At 49.7% G+C, this 22,744-nt stretch overlaps 2 protein-coding genes across 4 annotated transcripts in view; both read left to right on the top strand.

Annotated features, from left to right (window-relative positions):
* RNF43 (ring finger protein 43) overlaps positions 1–19,909 on the top strand; it is a 65,050-nt gene extending 45,141 nt beyond the window's left edge. For all 3 annotated transcript variants that reach the window (XM_032280624.1, XM_032280623.1, XM_032280622.1), the window contains 8 exons: positions 2,100–2,222; positions 9,868–9,942; positions 10,062–10,193; positions 10,828–10,932; positions 12,312–12,473; positions 13,006–13,108; positions 13,773–15,128; positions 17,434–19,909. In XM_032280624.1, coding sequence (XP_032136515.1) covers positions 2,100–2,222; positions 9,868–9,942; positions 10,062–10,193; positions 10,828–10,932; positions 12,312–12,473; positions 13,006–13,108; positions 13,773–15,128; positions 17,434–17,477 — 2,100 coding nt within the window. In that variant the 3' untranslated portion in view covers positions 17,478–19,909. The remainder of the gene's footprint in view (positions 1–2,099; positions 2,223–9,867; positions 9,943–10,061; positions 10,194–10,827; positions 10,933–12,311; positions 12,474–13,005; positions 13,109–13,772; positions 15,129–17,433) is intronic.
* A 208-nt stretch (positions 19,910–20,117) lies between these two features.
* Positions 20,118–22,744, top strand: part of SUPT4H1 (SPT4 homolog, DSIF elongation factor subunit) — an 8,004-nt gene continuing 5,377 nt past the window's right edge. The window contains exons 1-2 of the mRNA XM_032280626.1: positions 20,118–20,408; positions 20,945–21,051. Coding sequence (XP_032136517.1) covers positions 20,340–20,408; positions 20,945–21,051 — 176 coding nt within the window. The 5' untranslated portion in view covers positions 20,118–20,339. The remainder of the gene's footprint in view (positions 20,409–20,944; positions 21,052–22,744) is intronic.

The raw sequence follows: 22,744 nt of genomic DNA, 5'->3' as shown, positions 1-22,744 counted from the left end.
TTCTGCTCTGGTGGAGCAGCTGCCTTCGGACACCCCACCACACCAGACTCTCCTCCACAGTCTTCAGAGAAATTGGTCTCCAGTGCAAATCTGTGGTCCCTGCTCTGTGGTCTGACTCTTGCGGATCCTTCCAGCCTCCCTTCCATGCCAGCCTCCCTTTCGTACCAGCCTCCGAGGCAGGATCCTGTCCTGCCTTCCCTTTCATGCCAGACCTTACCACCCACAGTCTTCCTCAGTCTTGTGCCGGGCCTCTGTTCCTTGGCGCAGTGACTTCCTCTGCCAGGAATGTGCCCCCTCAACCCCGCTCCCTTTCGTTGGTCCCTGGGGTGAACACATACCTAGTTAGCCTTCAAGGAAGCTCTCCAGTCACCTCTTGTGAAAACTGCTCTGCTTCCCATACGTATTGTCAGCCGCCCCTCTTTGTGCCCTCCCGTAGACCCTTGCATCGTAACATCATAATACAATGTTTGCATGCTTGTCGTTTGAGCTACTTTAAGGCAAGGAGCCTGTCTTACTTATCATTAACTCCTCACTGCATTGGACAGAGCCTGACACCACGGGGGCCTTCCGTGTTGGCAGAACAAAGAAATGAATGGATGCATGGACAGATGGAGACACTAATGGAGCTTGTTGAGACAGAGGCTATAGCTGCACTGACGTGAGAACAACTTCATCCTCATGCCCCAGCCTTTTTCTGGGGGCAGGGGCACCTAATAACCTTTCTCCCACACTAAACCTTGCTCACTACCAGACTAGTAGGCCTTAAACTCTGAGAGCAAGAATGGAACTCCCTCCTATCTCAGCACCCTCTGCCCAGAGATTTTGATTCAAGGCAAGGGACTACATATTTATTGAGAGCCTACTATGTTCAAGGCACCGCAGTGATACAGTGATAGGAAATAGCCTGAAAGTGCTTCCAGAAACTTTGATTTTAAATCCATCATTGACATTTTCTTCATAAACATCTTTATAAATTCAAGATTCTCTCTGGATCCTCTGATGGTTCTTTCTGAAAGTCCTTCAGACTTCAATGGTAGTAGAGGGGGAAATGTGGGCACCTCTCCAATAAGACATCTCTTCCTTGCCAGGATACATGGGGTTTCTACTACATAGGAGTCCCTGGCCCATAGGATTATTCAGGGCCAAATAAATCATACTTTGTTCTCATCACACTCTGACATTTTATTTAAGGAAAATTAGATTCAAATGGGTGTACAAATCGCCATGAATAAGAAGAGAGTTAGAGTAAGGCAGTCTCATCCCTTTGATGAGGAGGACCTCAGATTTCTGTCGGCACATTCCCCTTTATTCATTGTTCAGCACCAGCTGGGTTCAGAGGCAGAAGGCCTTGGACAGGACCTGCCACATCCTCAGAGCAGATGGGCTGAGCTGGCTCCACCTCCACAGTGTCATTTCTGGGACCAGGGTGAGCTGTCAAGTCTTATGTTTTAGCCAAGCCTCATTGCAAGATAGTCTCACCCGGCACCATACTTGATCCCAGGTTGGGCACAGGGCAGAAGCAAAAAGGGGCTAGTGAGAAGCAAGGCAGCACCGAGTGAGAAGACCCAGCCTCCTGAGAAATGGGAATCTACAAGGCATCAGCTGCCCGGGGGGCATCCCGAGGAGGCAGGAGGCACCGGCAGCACCCAGCACTGCCCATGGGGATTCTGAAAGCACTGATATGGGCACACATGGATATTCTCTTAGCCTGGGGCTTGGGGAACAGGTAGGAGGATCAGGAGGCAGAAAGGCTGGGGCCAGGAGAGGAGCCCTCTGCATCTGGCCAGTTTAGGTAAGTAGGATTGTTGGAGTTGAAGGTTGTTAGAATTGCTTTGCAGCAAGCTCTTCATTTAGGCCCCCTCTAGGACACCCTCTCCCTCCCATCTGCCTCCACTACCTGTGTCCTTGGCCCCAGCATCACTGAAATGACAAACAGTAGTCACTAGCTTACTATGAGGCAATCCAATCATAAGGCCTACTCTTTTGTGGCACCAAGAGACCTGCCTGGTACCTCTCTAGAACAACATAGAAGTGCTTGGTTCTCACAGCTCACTCCTGCTGCCTAAAGCCTCCCTAACCCAAGTCTGTCTCTTCTGCAGTCCCACCCCCTGTACCTGTGCAATGCCAGTGATGACGACAATCTGGAGCCTGGATTCATCAGCATTGTCAAGCTGGAGAGTCCCCGACGGGCCCCCCGCCCCTGCCTCTCACTGGCCAGCAAGGTAGACTCATGCTTCGCCCTACACACACCTGGAACTTCACCCAGCTCTGGGCTGTGAGAAGATCCTGTGCTCTCTTGTCCCCACGTTTCCTAAGAGTGATGCACCTGATTCCCTCAAGTTTCCCTAACCCATGACTGGTCTGAGAGAAGTGTAAATTCACACCTCTGTTCTTTCTCCTCCAACTAGCACCAGCAGGACTTTTTGACCTTCATCCCGGCATGTTTCCCATCCTACCTCCTTACCATCACTTGGGAGTTCCTGAGTCCCTTCTGCTGCTCAGCCCCACAGCAAAGAAGGGGTCAATTGAAGGGATTTTTCCATCTTTTAGAAATATACACTGGGCCAGGCACGGTGGCTCATGCCTGTAATTCCAGCACTTTGGGAGGCCAAGGCGGGTGTATCACAAGGTCAAGAGATCGAGACCATCCTGGCCAACATGGTGAAACCCCGTCTCTACTAAAAATACAAAAATTAGCTGGGTGTGGTGGCGCGTGCCTGTAGTCCCAGCTATTCAGGAGGCTGAGGCAGGAGAATCACCTGAACCCAGGAGGCGGAGGTTGTGGTGAGCCAAGATTCTACCACTGCACTCCAGCCTGGTGACAGAGTAAGACTCCATCTCAAAAAAAAAAAAAAGAAAAAGAAAAAGAAAAAGAAAAAGAAAATAAATACTGAGCACTATGCAAGAATAGCAAAAATAGAAACCATTGCCCCACCCTTAGAAAGTTCACACTTTTCCCTTGAGGTTGCAAACTAGTGGCGTACAAGCTGGGTTTGGCTTGCAGATACGTTGTATTTAACCCTCATGGTGACTTTTCAATGTGTAAATTAATTGCCACATTTAAAAATTAAAAATGTTTATATAAAAACTCAGATTTTCAGCTTCTCTAGAAGAAACCTGAAAAGCACATGGCTATAGGCCATGGTTGGTGGGAGCTGGGCTGGGGCTGCCCCCTTTCCACAGCTGTGGGCCTCTTTTTTGCTTTGCTCCACCCTGGCCTGCTACCTCACGGGGCCTCTAGACCTTTGCCTGTGACTCCTGCTTTAACTAACAATAGCAGTTACTGTTTTCTATGTGCTTACAATGTGCCACGTGGACATGAGACAGATTCTTTGTATTATTCACTTTTCAGGACAATCAGGAAAAGTAGGCATTATTATTCTCCATTTGATGTATGAGACAAGTGAAGATCAGAAAAATTAACTTGCTGGATGACACAATTAGGAAGGGGCGGAGTTGAGCTTTGGATCCAGTACTGTTTCTTAAAACTAGGCTTAATCTATCTGTGGCCTCCCTGCTAGCTGGAAAACTGAATGTATATGTGGAGTATAGTTAGATTGTTTGTGGCACACATGGGTATGCTCCCAAGGATGATAAGAGAGGAGAGTTACACTCCCAGCCTTTGTGCTAGCTTGCTGTCTCAGGGCCAGATCCCTTGTGGATCTCCTGGTCTCCTGGACACAAGGAAACAGCCTGGGTTCTTTTTTTTTTGGAGACAGAGTCTGGCTTTGTTGCCCAGGCTGGAGTTCAGCGACGTGATTTTGGCTTACTGCAACCTTTGCCTCCTGGGTTCAAGCAATTCTCCTGCCTCAGCCACCCAAGTAGCTGGGACTACAGGCACACGCTGCCACACCCAGCTAATTTTTTGTATTTTAGTAGAGATGGGGTTTCACCATGTTTCCCAGGCTGGTATGGAACTCCTGAGCTCAGGCAATCCGCCCGCCTTGGCCTCCCAAAGTGCTGGGATAACAGGCGTGAACCACTGCGCCTGGCGCAGCCTGAGTTCTTACCTCATCCTATGGCAGGCAGGAATGTGGGCAGGATTCTGAATGTGGGCGAAGATATTCACCTGGCCTGGCCATGCTGACGAGGAAGGGGATTCCAGAGGTGGTGGGAAGCAGGGGATCAAGACGCACTTGGAGGAGCTGGGGAGTGTGGCATCTCTGCAAGGCGGTGAGCCTTCGTGGCAGCAGAGTTGTTAGGCTGCAGTTGCTTGCCCTACTTCTGGATGTTTCATTTCCCTTACTTTATAAAATATGGGCAAATGTCATTCATTTATTTATAATCATGGGGGTAGGAAATAAATTTGATAAACAAATTCCCAGTGCCTGTACTGCATTAGATAGTGAGTGAGTGTGTGTGTGTGCACACGCATACACGCATGTGAGCGAGAGAGAGATGGGGAGGAAGGGTTCAGAGAAGCTTTGCTGTTATTTTTTCCTCCTCCTCCGTCTTCTCCTTCTCTTTACCTATTATAAAAGGAATTTATGTTTATCCTAGATACTTTACAGAAAAGTGTAAGTAAGCTCATAGAAACATCTAGAATTCTGCCATACAGAGTTTCTGCTCTTCTTTTGTTTGTTAATTTATTTATCTTTAGAAATGAAGTCTCACTCTGTCACCTAGGCTGGAGTGCAGTGGCATGATCCTGGCTCACTGCAGCCTTGAACTCCTGGGCTCAAGTGATCCTCCCACCCCAGCCTCCTGGGACTAGAGGTGTGCACCACTATGCCCAGTTAATTTTTTTTTCATATTTATTTTTTAGAGATGGATTCTTGCTTTGTTGCCCAGGCTAGTCTCGACCTCCTGGGCTCAAGTGATCCTCTTGCCTCAGCCTCCCAGTGCACTGAGATTACAGGCATGAATCACTATGCCCAGCCAGATGTTCTTTTAAAACAATATGATTTCACAGATGTGTGAACACTTGGCAAAGTGTAAGGATGCTTCCACGTAGTAGGTTTTCTTCCTGCCTTCTGGAGGCCCATATTCCTGTAGGAGAGATGAAACATGTACACAGACACTGTGAAGTAAGGAACATATATATGGCCAGCGCCCTTTGAGGTACTTAACTTTGTTGAGCCTTTGTTTCCGTCACCATAACATAGGACTTTTTATTTCCTACCCCCATGATTATCATGAGGATGAAAATAATATATGTCAAGTGATTCTCCTGCCTCAGCCTCCCCAGTAGCTGGACTACAGGTGCATGCTACCACGCCCAGCTACTTTTTGTAGTTTTCGTAGAGAGAGGGTGAGGTTGGCCAGGATGGTCTCCATCTCCTGACCTCGTGATCCACCTGCCTTGGCCTCCCAATATGCTGGGATTACAGGTGTGAGCCACTGCACCCGGCCAGTAATATGAGTCTTGAAGTTCCACAGGCTTACCTCAAGTACTTGGTTTTGTTTTGGTTAGAATTCTATTAGTTGAACTGAACGTGTTAATACAAGTTATAGGAAAATGAATTGTAAGTAATAAATTTAGTTAGTTTGGTAGAACATCTTTTTTTCTTTTTTTCTTTTTTTTTTTTTTTGAGACAGAGTCTCGCTCCGTCCCCCAGGCTGGAGTGCAGTGGCTCGATCGCGGTTCCTTGCAATCTCTACCTCCCAAGTTCAAGCAATTCTCCTGCCTCAGCCTCCGGAGTAGCTGGGATTACCATCATGTGCCACCACGCCTGGCTAATTTTTGTATTTTTAGTAGAGACAGTGTTTCACCATGTTGACTAGGCTGGTCTCAATCTCCTGACCTCAAGTGATCTGCCTGCCTCAGCAGAGCTGCAGGGGATCAGTGGTTTCCTCCCAAAGTGCTGGGATTGGATTACAGGCATGAGCCACTGCACCTAGCCGAACATCTGTTTTTCTTAAAATATGACTCATGAGAGGTATATGGGAGAGATGGGGTCTTAGGGGAGGATAAGTTTGGAAACCACTGATTCCCTGTAGCTCTGCTTTGGATTTTCCCGTTGGTGTCAATGGTGTTGACACCAGTGACAGAGCTGGGGCTTTCAAGCCAGATAGCCCTGGCCTTGGAGCCTGGCTCCTCCACTGCCCCTCAGTGTGACCTGGACATTTTAGCTCACCTCTCTAAGCCTCTATTTCCTCATGGGGGAATAATGGACTTATATGTAGTTATGAGGATTTAATGAGACAGTACAGATGGAAGCTTTTAGCCCCATGTCGAGTACATGGTAACCACTCAATAAATGATTGCAGTTATCATTACAGTCATCATCATGGGCGTCATCATTCCATGCTTTTGTAGTTAACAAAGTTGGGTTTTTTTCCTTCCATTTGTTATCTCTCTTATTCTTTTCTGAAACCTTCACCATAATTCTTCTGGATGCTTCCATTCTTGTCACCACCCCACTACTAGCTGGGTGTGGTAGTGTGCACCTGTAGTACTAGCTACTTGGAAGGCTGAGGCAGGAGAATCGCTTGAATGTGGGAGGTGGAGGTTGCAGTGAGCTGAGATCATGCCACTGCACTCCAGCCTGGTGATAGAGCTTAGCCGGGCCTGGTAGCATACACCTGTAATCCCAGATGCTTGAGAGGCTGAGGCAGGAGAATCTTTTGAACTTGAGAGGCGGAGATTGCCATCAGTCCAAATTGCACCACCATACTCCAGCCTGGGCAACAGAGTGAGACTCTGTCTCAAAAAAAATTAATTTTAAAGAATTAATAAAAATAATAGTTGATATAATAAGAACTAACACTGAAGCGACACCATGTGCCAGGCACTGTTATAAATGCTTTGTGTGGATTCGTTTATGTAGTCCTCATAACAACCCTATGGATTAGGTCCTGTTATTATCCCAGTTTACAGGAAAAGAAAACAGACATAGAGTAGTGAAGTGACTTGCCCAAAGTCTCACAGCTAATTATTTCAGAGCCAGCATTCAACTCTAGGCAGTCTGGGCCCCGGATCTCAATAAAGGTTTATATTCCTTCTCCGTCCTTCCACCCTTAACTTTCAAGCCCAGAGGAATCCCACCTTTGCTACTGAATCTTTCCTTACCTGCCCAGCCAGCCCAGTAGGAGCAGAAATCCCTCCCTGGGGCCATGGCTTCAGCGGGTAGGGTGTCTGTGCATGCTTTCAACATCATCTTCTGCGAAGTCTAGGTTTCAGGGAGGTGCCTGGTGGGTGGAGGGGAGAGGCCAAGGGTCCTTCCTGCCCCACCTCTACCTCAGAGTAAGCAGCCTCACTTTTATCTGCTTTGTATATTGAAGATTTGTGCCAGATTTTGTGTCTGTGTGTTGGTGGAGGGGATGGTGGAGGGGAGGGCCCTCTGGAGTGAAAAGGGTTTGGAAACTTCTGTTTCTATTCCTTTGTGCTCTAGAATATTATCAGCATTGTAGTTTTATGTATATGCTTTGTCTCCACCACTATATTATGAGCTGTTTTGGAGGGCCTGGCCTTCCCTGGCTTGGTGCTCTGGGAACAGTAAGGGCTTCACTTTTGATGAGTGAAATACACTCATCAAAAGATACACAGGGACTCTTGTCTAGAGAGGAAAATCTAAGACCCAGAGAAATGCAGCAGCTGACCGTGAGTCCGGCAAGTAAGCATTGCAACTCATTCTCATGGCTCTCTCTGTCATGGCTCCTGTAGCTAGAGGCCGTGGCAGCCTTGCCTGCTGCCCCTAGGGCTGGCCAACTGTGAAACTTCCAAAGAGCTCTCTGGCTTCTTTCTAAAACCACCTTCCTGTCACGAGGGCCTGCCCATCCTCTCTCTGCTTTCCAGATTCCACTCCGCAAAAAAGTACTTTTTTCCTTTTTGCCTCCCACAGACTTTCTTGGGGTCAGCTGGACAGGAGGCATAGATAGCCCTAGATTGGGTTGCTATATGTCTCCAGATCTTGCTTTTTTTCCTAGAATTCTGGACAGAGGGACCCACTGCCTGAAAGTCCTGTTTGTTTTCCCCTGTTGGCCAATGCTCTGGGCTCTTTGATCGCTTTACAACTTTGTAATTATGGGCTGTAATGGGCTGGAGTGTTTGAATGTCACGGTAATTGCCTTCCACTGTTCCTACCCCAATTCTTCAAAGAGAGAGGGGTGGGGAAGTAACAAAATCTCCAAAGAAGAAAGTCTTTGCCCTTACTCGTGCTCTTCCAGGCCAGGGTGGGTCCAAGGTCTTGTTCTAGGGATATGAAAACTAAGGCCTGGGAATCTCAATTCTGTGACTACTGGGGTGACCTCTCCTGTCCCTTGGCCAAATCCTGGAATAGGAGATCACCAGTAGGGTTCCCCTACCAGGGATTCCATTTCCCCTGGTACTTCTCTCATACCCTGGCTAGGAGGGTTCTGAAGATTGGAGAGTCTCTGCCTGCCTGGAGAAGCTTAGATTGGGTGGACTTCCTGGGAGGAAGTGAGTAGGGAAGATGGAAGCCACAAACCTCTCAACTTATTCAGCAGTTCCATTCTGGAATTGACTGGTCCTGTGAATTTCCAGTCAATTAGCTTGGTAAGCCTGGGCCCTAGGAAAATTACCTTCCTGATCAAAATGAGTCCCCACCTGAGTGTTTCCTCTGCCGCTGTCTGGGGAGTGGAGAGCAGGAACCTGGAGCAAGGAGCTGCTCCCAGCCTGCCTGGCAGGAGACCTGCCCTGACAGGCTCTCCCTGGGAAGACAGGCAGAGATCAAAGTGCTGAGCCTGTGAGTTAAGTCCCAGCTGTCTCTTCTTGCTGCCACCACTACTAGCAGGAGGGTTAACTCCTTCACTGCCTGTGGGAAGACCCCAGAGACTTGGGGTAGGGTGGGGCTACCCAGGGATGTGAAATCACAGCCTGATGCCATTAGAAGATGAACCTTTGCTCTAGGAAAGAAGGCTGAGGGGTGGCTGTGCTGGGCCAGGAGGCCCCAGGCCAAGGCCAGGAGCAGCTCCTCACGGTGCCTGTTAGTTGTTTGCCGGTGTGCCTCCTCCCTCCCCCGACCTTTAGCTCTTATCTCCCTTTCTTACTCCCCTCTCCCCCACCACCCACCCTGGATTCCTGCTTTTTGTTCTCCTTCTCAGGCTGCTATCCATTTTGCCTGGTTGGCTAGATTGTGCTTTCTCAAGCTACTCTTGGAGCCCTTGGTGAACAGGCACATATGCACATTCACCATGTGGGACTAGAGTCCCTCCCCACTTTTGTCTCTAATGCCACCGTAAGGGAGAGGACGAAAGGATAAAACACTGGACAGAGACTCCTCTAAGTCCTTGAACTGGAGCCAGAGAAAGACTTGGCAAAGTGGAGTGTGGCAGGGAGAGGGAGCCCATGAGATGGGCTGAGACTGAGGCTTTGTGATGGTGGCCTTGGGTGAGAGCGCTGTCCCAGGCTCTTACACCTTTGCCTGAGCTGGGGAGATGCCCTGCAGGCAGGGCTGGGTCCTGAAAAGCCCAGCTCCATCCGAAGGAGAGCTCCGCTTCCCCAAAGCCCAGCTCTGTCTGAAGGAGAATTCTGCTTCTCTGCTTTCCCCTTCTTCCTCTTTCCTCCTCCTACGGGGTGCAGGTCACTCCTGCTCTTTGTGCTCACACCTCTTAGTGAAGGCAGGCTGATTGTACCCTAAGGGCAAGGGCTGTGTCTTACTTGTCTTTAGCCCTAGAGCCAGGGCCACCACCTCGCACCCAGTAAACCCTTCTTAAGGGTTTGTTCCATTACAAAAGGAAATGCTAGATATTATCCTCTGAAGGCAGTGGGGACCTGAGTGAGCTCAGGAGGCAGAATAGGAGATCCTAGACCCTCTGACCCCCTGCATACATAGATGTGAGCGTGCAGAGGTGCAGTGTGGGCAAAATCCTAGGAAGGGACAGATGTGTGAGGGTGAGGCTAGCCTGTGGGTGGGCTCTGTCCTTCCCCGAGCCTAGCCCAACCTCTGCTGTGTGCCTCTGCAGGCCCGGATGGCAGGTGAGCGAGGAGCCAGTGCTGTCCTCTTTGACATCACTGAGGATCGAGCTGCTGCTGAGCAGGTACTCAGGGACATTTGTGTGTTCAAGGAGGGGGCCGGATGGAGGAAGATAAAGCACTCAGAGGGGAGAGAAGGGCAGGGAGAAGTCACAGCAGCCCTGTGGGCACCTTCCCCCTGTAGCTGCAGCAGCCACTGGGGCTGACCTGGCCAGTAGTGTTGATCTGGGGTAATGATGCTGAGAAGCTGATGGAGTTTGTGTACAAGAACCGAAAGGCCCATGTGAGGATCGAGCTGAAGGAGCCTCCGGCCTGGGTAAGTACACAAGACCTCCAGACCTTGCCCTGCATTCACCCCCACTTTGTCCTGTGGCAACTCCCACCAAAAGCCCTTAGACTCCTGGACCTGAGAGAGATCCTAGAAACCCTCTAGTTCAACTTCATCCATCAGCTGTGTGCCACTGGGCAAGTTTCTCCCCATCTTTGGGCCTCACCTGCAGAATGAACAGATCAAGACAGATGAGTTCTAAAGTTCTTTACAGCTCTGTGGCTTCATGGCATGGAATAGCAGAGACAGAATGAAACCCTGGTCTCCTGATCCCTAACGCATGACCCCTGGTTGGGGCTTCTCTACTGGCCAAGAACCTCACCCATCTGCTCACTGGCAAGGGACTCCCACCTTGCAGAGGGGTCCCTTTCTCTTTTTTCCCCAAGCACATGGGCTTTGAGATAGTACTTTTCCCAGCTGGCCTCTGGACAACCCTCTCTGAGTGCCCTTGAGCAGGGAAGGCCCGCCTAATCCCACTTGCAGGTTCCTCCCCATCCCCTCAGATGGAGGACTTGAGGTAACCCCCAGTTAGCCATGTACCTCCTGAACCTCCTGTGTGTCCTCTAGAATTGACCCAGCTCCTCCCTGAAGTATGACCTTTCCCTCTCTGCTCACTACCCAGCCAGACTATGATGTGTGGATCCTTCTGACAGTGGTGGGCACCATCTTTGTGGTCATCCTGGCTTCGGTGCTGCGCATCCGGTGTCGCCCCCGCCACAGCAGGCCGGTGAGCAGTGTGGGCTCTTTGCGGTGGTGAACGTGTGCATGTGTGTGGGTGGGTGGGGAGCAGGAGGGAGAATGTGAAGAAGGAAGGCACCTGTATACCCATGAAACTGTTTACATCCAAATAGCCCAGCATCTGTCTTTGTTGATTTCCAGCAGCCTCTCCTCATATTATTCATTCAACAAATACACCAAGTTCTATTACATGTCGGGCACTGTTCCAGGTGCTGAGGGTAGTACAGTGAACAAAATGACAAAAACCCTCTATCCTCAAAGAGCTTTCATCCTAGAGGGAGAAAACAGACAATAAACAAGCTAAATAAATAAAATCTATAATGTTTTAGATGGTGGTATGTACTATGGAGAAAAAATAATAATGCTGATAGCAAAGTGGGGAGGGAATACAAGGGAACAGGGTTAATTTTTAAAAGCAAGTCCAAGAAAGGCCACATTGAGAAGATGGCATTGCAGCAAAGACCCTAAATGGGTGAGGGAGTGATGTGTGCAGGTGTCTGAGGAGAACGAAATCCAGGCAGAAAGAACAGTAAGTGCAAAGGCCTTGAGGCAGTGTCTGAGGAACAGCATGAAGGCCGTGGCTGGAATAGAGAGAGTGAGATGGCAGAGTAGCCGGTGGGGGCCCAGTTACGGGTCATTTGTTTTTTCCCGTGGGTGAAACAGGAGCCATTGGAGTGTTGTGAGAGAAGGGGCGTCACAATCTGACTTATGTTTTAACATGATCATTCTTGCTGTTGCAATGAGAATAGACTACAAGGAGGCAAGGCTGGAAACAGAAGCCAGCTAAAAGGCGATTGCAGGAATCCAGGTGACAGTAATGGTAGCTTGGATTAGGAAGGTGGCAGTTAAAACGGTGAGGAATAGTTAGGCTCTGGGTATATTTTGAAGACAAAGCCAACAGATTTAGTAATGGATTGTTTGTGGGGTGTGAGAGAGAGAACTCAAGGATGGCACCAAGATTTTTGGCCTGAGCAATTAAGAGAACGGAGTTACCATTTGCTGTAATGGGGAAGACTGGGGGAAGCCAGGCATGTGGTTAGAGATTAGCCTATGGTTAATAGGATGGGGCATATAAGTTTGAAATGCCTATTAGATATCCAAGTTGAAATGTCAAACAGCAGTGGGATAAAAAGTTTCCCTCATGGGTCATCCAAGGAAGAAAAGCTAATGGTAGAAGCAAGTGGGTGGACTGGGAGGGCTTGGCGTGCTTGGCAGAGACACATATGAGCTCCAAGGAGATGAACTCCTGAGGATGTTCAACTGGCCATGTGATCTACCTGAGTGACTGCTAGCTGAGTCCAAGCTGGGGTCCAGAGAGGAAGGGAAGGGGAGCCCATGCCCCACTCTGAACCCCATTCCTCTCCCCAGGATCCACTTCAGCAGAGAACAGCCTGGGCCATCAGCCAGCTGGCCACCAGGAGGTACAAGGCCAGCTGCAGGCGGGCTCGAGGTAAGAGGCCAGACTCGGGGAGCAGCTGCAGCTCAGCCCCCGTGTGTGCCATCTGCCTGGAGGAGTTCTCTGAGGGGGAGGTAAGGCAGATCTTATGGTTTACCACCCTGACCAGTCTGGGGAGATTGAAGCTGGGGCAGGGGTGGACAGGCTTAGGGCTGGGATGAGTACCCTGGCTACATCTGTTTCCCATGTATCCTGCATGAGGCAGAGATCGGGGACCAGCCTGAGGTTTGGTCACTTTTCTGGCCTTCCAGTGAAAGAGCACTATCGTTTGTTGAGAATGTACCACGTGCCAGGCTGCAGTGGTACTTTGGATGCATTATCTCATTTTAGACCCATGGCAGTGAAGGGTGGGGTTAGATATATTTTTTATCTTCATTTTACAGCAGAAAATTGTCTGTTAAGAAACTTGCCCAAAGTCATGCAGCTAAGTGCAAAATCCAGGTCTACGTGATACAAAAGCTCATACCGTTCCTATTCTACTGTGAGGTCTTTTGCAAGTAGATAATAGCAAGAAGGAGAGGCCTAAGGGAGTTGGGGGATATCCTGATTCCTGGCAGTTCCTATGGCTCCAGAAACCTTTGGTTTGGACTCCCTCTTTCTCTCCAGGAACTACGGGTCATTTCTTGCCTCCATGAGTTCCATCGTAACTGCGTGGACCCCTGGTTACATCAGCATCGGACTTGCCCCCTCTGCATGTTCAACATCATAGGTAGGAGGTGGGCCGAGGACTCCCCTGTGTGCAGGCGGATGGGTCTAGAATGTGACTCCCTTTGGGAAAGGGTTGAGCCTTGAAGCCGGGGAGAAAGCAGAACTGCCACCATAGTTGTATAGGCTGTGCACTGCACCAGAGTGCCTCACTTGAGGGGAAGGGTCATTCACAATGTAGATATTTTTATTATGGTAAAAATTATTTGTATTTCATGACAGGTTTGTTGATTCTAAATCTGGGTGATTTGTATGTTTATTATTCCAATTTTCTGGCAATAAAGCATCCTATTCTAACAAAATCAGTATGTTAAGATAATTTTCTAAAAGATGAAAGTGAAATGAATATCTTGAGGAAAGAGAACCTTTTTCCCAGGTACCCACAGGTGCCCTATGGGCTAGCAGTGGTCCTGGGTGAAAGAGCTCCAAATGGCTGATGGGAGAAGCAGGGATTGACACGCATAGTGGGCCTCCCCGGGCAGACATCCTGACTGGAGGAAATGAGAAAGTCCCAGAGCACAGTCAGGTTAGGCACGTCCTTGGTCCCCCAAACTCTGAGCTCACAGGCTATGCAGGGTCAAATAGATTAGCTACAGCCATATCTTTCTGAATGCATTCTCTATAGGTTTGTAGCTTTAAACATCTGTGCTCTTGGTTCTTTTTTTCAGAGGGAGATTCATTTTCCCAGTCCCTATCACCCTCTCGATCTTACCAAGAACCAGGTCGAAGACTCCACCTCATTCGCCAGCATCCTGGCCATGCCCACTACCACCTCCCTGCTGCCTACCTGTTGGGCCCTTCCCAGAGTGCAGTGGCTCGGCCCCCACGACCTGGTCCCTTCCTGCCATCCCAGGAGCCAGGCATGGGCCCTCGGCATCACCGCCTCCCCAGAGCTGCACATCCCTGGGCTCCAGGAGAGCAGCAGCACCTGGCAGGGGCCCCACACTCCTATGCACAGGGCTGGGGACTGAGCCACCTCCAATGCACCTCACAGCACCCTGCTGCTTGCCCAGTGCCCCTGCGCCGGGCCAGACCCCCCGACAGCAGTGGATCTGGAGAAAGCTATTGCACAGAACGCAGTGGGTACCTGGCAGATGGGCCAGCCAGTGACTCCAGCTCAGGGCCCTGTCACGGCTCTTCCAGTGACTCTGTGGTCAACTGCACGGACATCAGCCTACAGGGCATCCATGGCAGCAGCTCTACTTTCTGCAGCTCCCTGAGCAGTGACTTTGACCCCTTGGTGTACTGCAGCCCTGAAGGGGATCCCCAGCAGGTGGACATGCAGCCCAGCGTGACCTCTCGGCCTCGTTCCTTAGATTCAGTGGTGCCCCCAGGGGAAACCCAGGTTTCCAGCCATGTCCACTACCACCGCCACCGGCACCACCACTACAAAAAGCGGTTCCAGTGGCATGGCAGGAAGCCTGGCCCAGAAACTGGGGTCCCCCAGTCCAGGCCTCCTATTCCTCAGACACAGCCCCAGCTGGAGCCACCTTCTCCTGATCAGCAAGTCACCAGATCCAACTCAGCAGCCCCTTCGGGGCAGCTCTCTAACCCACAGAGGCCCAGGGCCCTCCCTGAGCCAGCCCCTGGCCCAGTTGAAGCCTCCAGCATCTGCCCCAGTACCAGCAGTCTTTTCAACTTGCAAAAATCCAGCCTCTCTGCCCGACACCCACAGAGGAAACGGCGGGGGGGTCCCTCTGAGCCCACCCCTGCTTCTCGGCCCCAGGATGCAACTGTGCACCCAGCTTGCCAGATTTTTCCCCATTACAGCCCCAACCAGGCATATCCTTGGTCCCCAGAGGCACACCCCTTGATCTTTGGACCTTCAGGACTGGACAGGAGGCTGGTACCAGAAACCCCAGGCCCCTGTTACTCAAATTCACAGCCAGTGTGGTTGTGTCTGGCTCCTCGCCGGCCCCTGGAACCACATCCACCTGGGGAGGGGCCTTCTGAATGGAGTTCTGACACTGCAGAGGGCAGGCCGTGCCCTTATCCACACTGCCAGGTGCTTCTGGCCCAGCCTGGTGAGTTTTCAGGGGGAAGTGGGTGTGGTAGGGAGAGGAGACTAGAGCTGAATATTTCGGGACAGGTGAAGTCAGCCAACAAAGGGTTGATGGAAGCTGAGAAGGATACAGCAGAAGTGATTTGAAAATACTTAACCATTGGGACAGCATAGCATGCTGGCTAGAGTGCTGGAACACCCCAGCTCTAAAAGGTGCTACCCATTTAGTTGGCAGATCACAGGGAGGTCCTAGGGAGGTACCAGTGTGGCTGAGGCATCAGAAAGGCACTTGGAAGGCCAGGTGCGGTGGCTCATGCTTGTAATCCCAGCCACTTGGGAGGCTGAGGCAGGAGAATCACGTGAACCTGGGAGGCAGAGGTTGCAGTGAGCCAAGGTGGCACCACTGCATTCCAGCCTGGGCAACAAAGCGAGACTCCATCTCAAAAAATAAAAAAAGGTACTTGGAGTGGTCTGGGGCAGCAGCTCAAACTTAAATGTTTCTATATTTTAATAACTGGTTTAGTTCTACCAACGCTCACAGCTCAGTATTAGTTCTAAATACAAAGAAGGCCAAGAAGTGTTCCCTGGGGAGAACATGATCTTATCATAGAAATAATTACAGATAACCATAGTACTGGACTATACAAGAAGAGATATGGGAGTAACGAGAAAAAAAGAGAGTGAGAGAGAGAAACCACAGATAGTTCCCAGCAGCACTGTGGGGCCTTAGGTTTTCCCTCTCCCGCTGTGGTAAAAGAACAAAGAGGACTCCCCTTCCATACACCATTATTAATAAGACCAACCTCAATTTCTTGGGGATTCAGTCCATCCCTATATTATAATAAGTGGTGCTCATGTAAGTTCTCAACTTTAACATGGTATTTACTTGCCCACATACTCCTCTTCCCCATCCAGGATCTTCCACCTTCCACTCTCCCATCTTCCCCCATTGTATGGATGACAGGACTCTGTCTACAGCCATCACTAGGAGAACCCTTCTGCCCTAGGAGGTGACCCAAAGGTCCTGAAATATTTCTCAGTGTAGGAATTCTTCATGTAGGACTAGAGATGCTCTCATCCATTCATTCATTTATTCATTCACTTCCTCTCTCCTTCCCTCCTTTTTTTCCTTCTGACTATATGCCTGCTTTGCTGTAGGTTCCAAGCTAGGCTCTGAGGACATGGAACTTGCCATCCAGGAAATCCTGGTCCATGGGGAGAGAGCCACGTGCTGCAAGCTTTGGCTATGTGTTTGTGATTCCGTTCCAGCCCTATCGTGTGTACTCTCAGTGCTGCCAGTGCCAGACCACTACCTCCCTTTTCTTTCAAACTCACAACTACTTTCAGTGCCTCTCTTTTCCTTGCCTCTCACATCTAATCAGTGCCAGGTTCTGTTAACTGTATCTTGGCTAGCTTTATCATGCATGTTCTCCTCAGGTCCGGTACTGGCCCTGCCAGTGTCTTTGGTATAGCCTAAAGATCGATGCAGGAGCCTCTTAGCTCTTCCCTTCCCTCTTACAGGGCCTTGAAGGCTGAGTGTTGCTCATCCAGTATGTCCCATAGAGTTGTGTGCCACAGCTCTCCTGCTCACCTACCCTCCCTATTGCTGCCAGCATCATCTGCATTACAAGCTGTCCAGAAATCTTCAGATGTTCTGTTTTGTCCACAGAGAGGAAAAATCCAGTCTGCTTTGGCCTCCAAGTTTCCCACACCAGCCAGCCCCCATCATCCTTCTCAACCTTATTTTCTACTTTCTTCTGTCCCTTCTCCAGGCAATGCTTTAGCCAAGCATTCTGTAGCCCAGAATATTCTCCTATCTTCCCTATTCCCATAAATCTAATTCGTACCTATTCCTACAGAATCAGCTCATTTATCCCCACTTCCAGGAAGCCTTTCTGATTGCTGCACTTGGACCTGGTCTGTCTCCTTCCTTAATGGATCTCTCATGACTCCTGTCCTGTCTCACTAGCGTAAGGGCCATTTGCTTTCATACTTTCTCTCCAAAAACGTTACCAGGTCCCTGCTTATCCTTTTTGGTCTTCTATTTGGCATATGGTAGCAGACTAAATTCACAACTAATGCTTAATATTTATTGGGTGAATAATAGCAAGTATTAGTAACACATTGGTTGCTATATATATTTCCTTAGATTTGTTTTTCTCTCCCCTATGTTCCCTTAGCTTTCAATCTAACCACCCTTTCCAGACATAGTCTCTGCTCCTCCCTCCCTGTTGTCCCCTCCCAGCCACACTCTTTTGCAGGTGAGAGAAGCAGAAGCCTGGCCTGACCCTCAGTGACCTCCTTCCTCTCCTCTCTCTCTAATACAGGCTCAGAGGAGGAACTCGAGGAGCTGTGTGAACAGGCTGTGTGAGATGTTCAGGCCTAGCTCCAACTAAGAGTGTGCTCCAGATGAGTCTGGGCCCTGCCTGGCACAGAGTCCTGCTCCAGGGAGAAGAAAGGACCATAGCAAACACCAGTCTTTTTGCCATACTTCCTAGAAGCACTGGAAGAGGACTGGTGGTGGTGGAGGGCAGGAGGGTGCTGTTTCCTGCTCCAGCTCCAGACCTTGTCTGCAGAACACACCTGCAGTGCAGCAAGTCCGTGTCCAGCCAGGCAGCCAGCTCCTGCCTGTGGCGTGTGTGGGCTGGATCTCTTAAAGGCTGAGTTTTTTGAGGGCAGAAAGCTAGCTATGGGTAGCCAGGTGTTACAAAGGTGCTGCTCCTTCCCCGATCCCTACCAGATCTCCCTCACCCCAGGCCTCATGTTCACACCAGCCATTGGGTTCAGCAGAATACATGACGCCTTATCACCTCCCTTCTCAGGTGAGCTCTGCACACCAGCTTTGGCCCCTCCACAGTAAGGCGGCTACAGCAGGGGCAACCTAGGCTCTATAATTCCTTTTTTGCCAAAAGGACCAGGAGCATAGGTAAGCCCTGAGCACTAAGAGGAGGGGTCCCTGAAGCTTTCCCATTCTAGTGTGTAGTTCTGTCCCCGAGCGGGGTACTGCAGAAGAACCCTTCTTGCTTCAGCAGCCTTAGCTCCTCTGGGGGTTTAGAGTAAGAATATTGGAGAGGGAAAAACTCCTCTTTGAAGATTTCCTGTCTCAGAATCCCAGAGCAGGTGGAAAGGAGAGAATTTCTGCTGGACTTGATCTGGGCAGAGGGAGGAAGGATGGAATGAAGGTAGAAAAGGCAGAATCACAGCTGAGCAGGGACAACAAAGAGTTCTCTGGGAGAAGTTTTGTCTCAGAGCAGGGATGGAGAATGGGGGAGAACAAAGGAAAAGCAAAGTGTGACCCTTAGGTTTGGAGGACCCAGAAGCCCAGCTCCCCAGTATAAGCCATGCAGGCCAGGGACCCACAGGAGAGTGGATTAGAGCACAAGTCTGGCCTAGGCCACTTACACAGAGTGGACAAGGGCTGAGGGGCCTCTGCAGGGTGACATTCACCCCAGGGCAGCCTGACCACTGTTGGCCCCTCAGGCATTATCCCATTTGGAATGTGAATGTGGGGACAAAGTGGGCACAGGACCCCACCTGGGAACCTTCTTCCCTGTTAGTGGGGAGACTAGCACCTAGGCACCCACATGGGTATTTATATCTGAAACAGACAGAAAGACGCTTGAATCAGGCACTACGTTGAGAAATGTATTTATTTGCTAATATATTTATCCACAAATGTGGTCTGGTCTTGTGGTTTTGTTCTGTCGTGACTGTCACTCGGTAACAACTTCATCTCTTTCTACATCAAGAGAAATAAATTATTTCTGTTATCAGAGGCTAGGCTCCGATTTATCAAAGGATAGGGTAGAGTAGAGGGCTTGGCAATAAGAAATGGTTTGTAAGCCCCTAAAAGTGTGGCTTAGTGAGATTAGGGAAAGAGAAAGCGTGACTGGATTCTCACTGTGATTCAGTCATATTATTACACTGTTCACTTCACACATTATGATGCTTCAGTGACTTGACTTTGTGACTTTGTGCAAATACTCTGTGCCTCGCTTTTTCAGTCCATAAAATGGGCCTATTTCATAGTTGCTGCAGGACTTAGGTGAGATAGCAGAGAGTAGAAAACATGTTCCAAAGTGGAAAGTTTTATTCAGTGATAGAAAACATCCAAACCTGTCACAGAGCCCATCTGAACACAGCATGGGACCGGCAACAAGAAGCAAGCCTACCCGGAAGCAGCTCAGTTTCAATCAGGAGGCTGGCCTGGAAGGACAGAGCAGCGGGGCCTGAAACTATTTATAACCCAAAGCTCCTTTCAGATAAATACAAATGACTGTGTTTTGCCTGCACTCGGGCCATTGTGAGGACGAAGAGAGCTGGTGCTCCGTTGGCCTGAAGTCTCCAGGAGCAGAAGGGGCCTCTGTCGCTTCCTCACACGGCACAAGTGCCCCTTCTGCTTCCCCGAGAAAGGTTTGGTAGGGGTGGTGGTGGGGTGGTGCCATAGAACAAGGCATTTTGCTTCCTATACGTGAAATGAAAGGGGAAAAAAGGACACTAATCTACAAATATTCTTTAGTAAAGGAACCGTTGTCTAAGTACTAAGAACTGCGCAAACTATAAATTATCAGCCGGAACGAGCAAACAGACATATAGTTTTAAAAGATAAATACGCATTTTTTTCCGCCGTAGCTACCCAGCCAGCATTCCTGCGGGAGGCACGTGGAAACCCTACAGCACTCTCGCAGTTAGGAAGGAGGGGTGGGGCTATCCCCGGATTTGTCCTGGGTCTCTGCAGAGATAATCCAGAGGGAGACACTGGATTCACTGCCCCAATGCTTCTAAAACGAGAAGACCAAAAAACAAAAACAAAAGACTTCGGGCTACCCTCGGGGCACGCGACGGGAGCCCCACGCCAGCAGCACAGATCAAACGGCCCGCGTCGCGGCGCTGCGGCTCAGGCCGACGCACTCCCGCGCAGGCACGGCCGCCCGCGCCGCCCCCCGGGGACCCGCCGACTACCCTGCACCGCCTCCGCCTCACCCTCCGCGTGCCCAGGTGGCGAGGACGCGCCCCGGCCTAGGTGGCAGCCGGCCGCCCCGCCTCCCCGCTTGCAGGTGGGAGAAACCATCTCATCTGGCCGGGGGTAGGGGCGGAGCCGGCTCCCGCCCACGCCGGAAGAGGAAGTCTAAGCACCAGAAGTGGCCGGCATTCTGGGTAACGAGCTGTTTACTTCCTGCGGGTGTGTAGGCTGTGGCTGTCTTCATCTCTGTTGCTCGTCCCATCGGAGAAGATGGCCCTGGAGACCGTGCCAAAGGACCTGCGGCATCTGCGGGCCTGTTTGCTGTGTTCACTGGTCAAGGTGTCAGTCGGGGGCCTGGTTGTAGGGTCCATGGGGGACCAAGATGGGGGAATGAGGGCGGAACGGGGCTGTGGGACAGTAAAGAGAAAAGTAGGGTCCAGGACTCAGAGGTGGCAGCGGGAGGAGAAGCCGAAGGAGGCCATTGTTTACCTCGTAGGGTCGCGGGCAGGTCTTAAAGCTGGGGCTGCTTTGAATCCTCAGCTCTTAGACGTTCGGTGGACTTACGTTGGAGCCGAAAGACGCTGGTAATCAGAGGCCCGTGGGGATCTGCAGCTGAGTGAGTAGTTGGAAAGGGTGCCTGACCCTGAGGAGACTAGAGAAAGGAATAGATAAAACGGAATTGGGAACAAGAGAGGAAGGAGTGGGAGGGTGGGACCTAGAAATGGAGCTTCGGGAGTAGTAGGTGGGGAACCGGAGGAAACACAGTCAACATAGGGAAACAAGAAATTGAGCAGGTGAAGTATTGAGAAAGCAACTTTTTCTTTTGTCTTGTTTATGCTTATCTCTTCTTTTCCTTTATTTTTCTTCACTCCCAGACTATAGACCAGTTTGAATATGATGGTTGTGACAATTGTGATGCATATCTACAAATGAAGGGTAACCGGGAGATGGTATACGACTGCACCAGCTCTTCCTTTGATGGGTAAGCCGCTTCAGATTCCATCATTTCTTCGGCATTATCCCACCCTACCCAGAGAAGTAAATGCTGGGCAAGTATTAATCCTAGTTGGTCCCAACTGTTCGTTTTTTGTTTTGGAGGGTTATTTTGTGGGTTTTTGTTTTTTTTTTGAGACAGCGTTTTTCTCTATGGGTCAGGCTGGAGTGAAGTGGTATGATCATAGCTTACCACAGCCTTGAGCGATCCTCCCACTTCAGCCTCCCAAAGTGCTGGAATTATAGGTGTAAGCCACTGCGTCCAGCCTCAACAGTTATTTTGAGATACACTAGTGCTATGCATCTAATACAGTAACCACTAGCCACATGTAGCTACTGAGCACTTGAAATGTGTCTAGTCCAAATTAGGACGTGCTTTTAAGTATAAAATGTACCCCAGATTTCAAAGACTTAACATGAGAAGAAAGAATGTAATCTGTTTGTTGAATGCATGAAAATTTTTTTTTGAAAATGAAGGGAAGCAGGAAGGTACAGTAATGGTAGATCATTGCCCAAAAGCTGTTGCCTTTTTTTTTCTTTTCTTGAGATGGAGTTTCACTATTGTTGCTCAGGCTGGAGGGCAATGGCACGATCTTGGCTCACTGCGACCTCCACCTCCCAGGTTCAAGCGATTCTCCTACCTCAGGCTCCCGAGTTGCTGGGATTACAGGCGCTCACCACCATGCCCAGCTAATTTTTGTACTTTTTCAGTAGAGACTGGGTTTCACCATGTTGGCCAGCTGGTCTTGAACTCCTGACCTCAGGTGATCCACTCACCTTGGCCACCCAAAGTGCTGGGATTACAGGCATGAGTCACCATGCCCAGCCAAAAGCTGTTGCTTTTTAGATATCCCTAAGAGGCCCTATAGGAATAGTTTACCTTGGCAAGATTGTGCAGTGGGGAGAAGAAGAAAGGAGAGAAACTTAAGTAGTCAGGTCTCACTTCTTCCCTAACGTTGGAGCCAGAAGACAGTAGTCTTTAGGGGTTAAGGAGGTAATATTAAACCTCTTTTGGCCTCTAGGCCACTTAAGGGTTTTACACAAACTGGGCTCAAACCCAGTACTTGATAAAGTTCTTTCAAGATGGGCCAACACCATTCCTTCTGTGATTTCCTTAAGGGAGGAATAAAAGACTGGGCAAAAGAGATGTTGGCTTGGAGCCTTTACTTCTACGCATGCATATGCATACTCAGATACTTAGGTCCCTTTGTTCATTTGTTAGCACAGTACCAATCAGCGCTAACAATTGAATGAAGGGACTCTGATCTATGGGTAAAGTAGTTGCTATGAGAGATGTCAAGAGTTACACAATGAGATAATTACTAGTAAGAGAGACACTGAAGTTTTCCATATTGAGGTTGGTTTTTTTTTTAATTGTGCTAAGATAAACATAAAAAGTTTACCATTTTAGCCATTTTATTTATTTATTTACTTTTATTATTATTTTTTTTTTTGAGACGGAGTCTCCCTCTGTTGCCCAGGCCGGAGTGCAGTGGCACAATCTCCGCTCATTGCAACCTCCGCCTCCCAGATTCAAGCAATTCTCTGCCTCAGCCTCCTGAGTAGCTGGGATTACAGGTGCCTGCCACCACGTCTGGCTAATTTTTAAATTTTTAATAGAGATGGAGTTTCACTATCTTGGCCAGGCTGGTCTTGAACTCCTGACCTCATGATCCACCCGC

This window comes from Sapajus apella, unplaced genomic scaffold (assembly GCF_009761245.1).
Source record: "Sapajus apella isolate SASKATOON/1434 unplaced genomic scaffold, GSC_monkey_1.0 scaffold12, whole genome shotgun sequence".
NCBI classification, from domain to species: Eukaryota; Metazoa; Chordata; class Mammalia; order Primates; family Cebidae; genus Sapajus; species Sapajus apella.
Note: the sequence above shows the minus strand (reverse complement) of the source record. Positions and strands in the feature narration are given on the sequence as shown.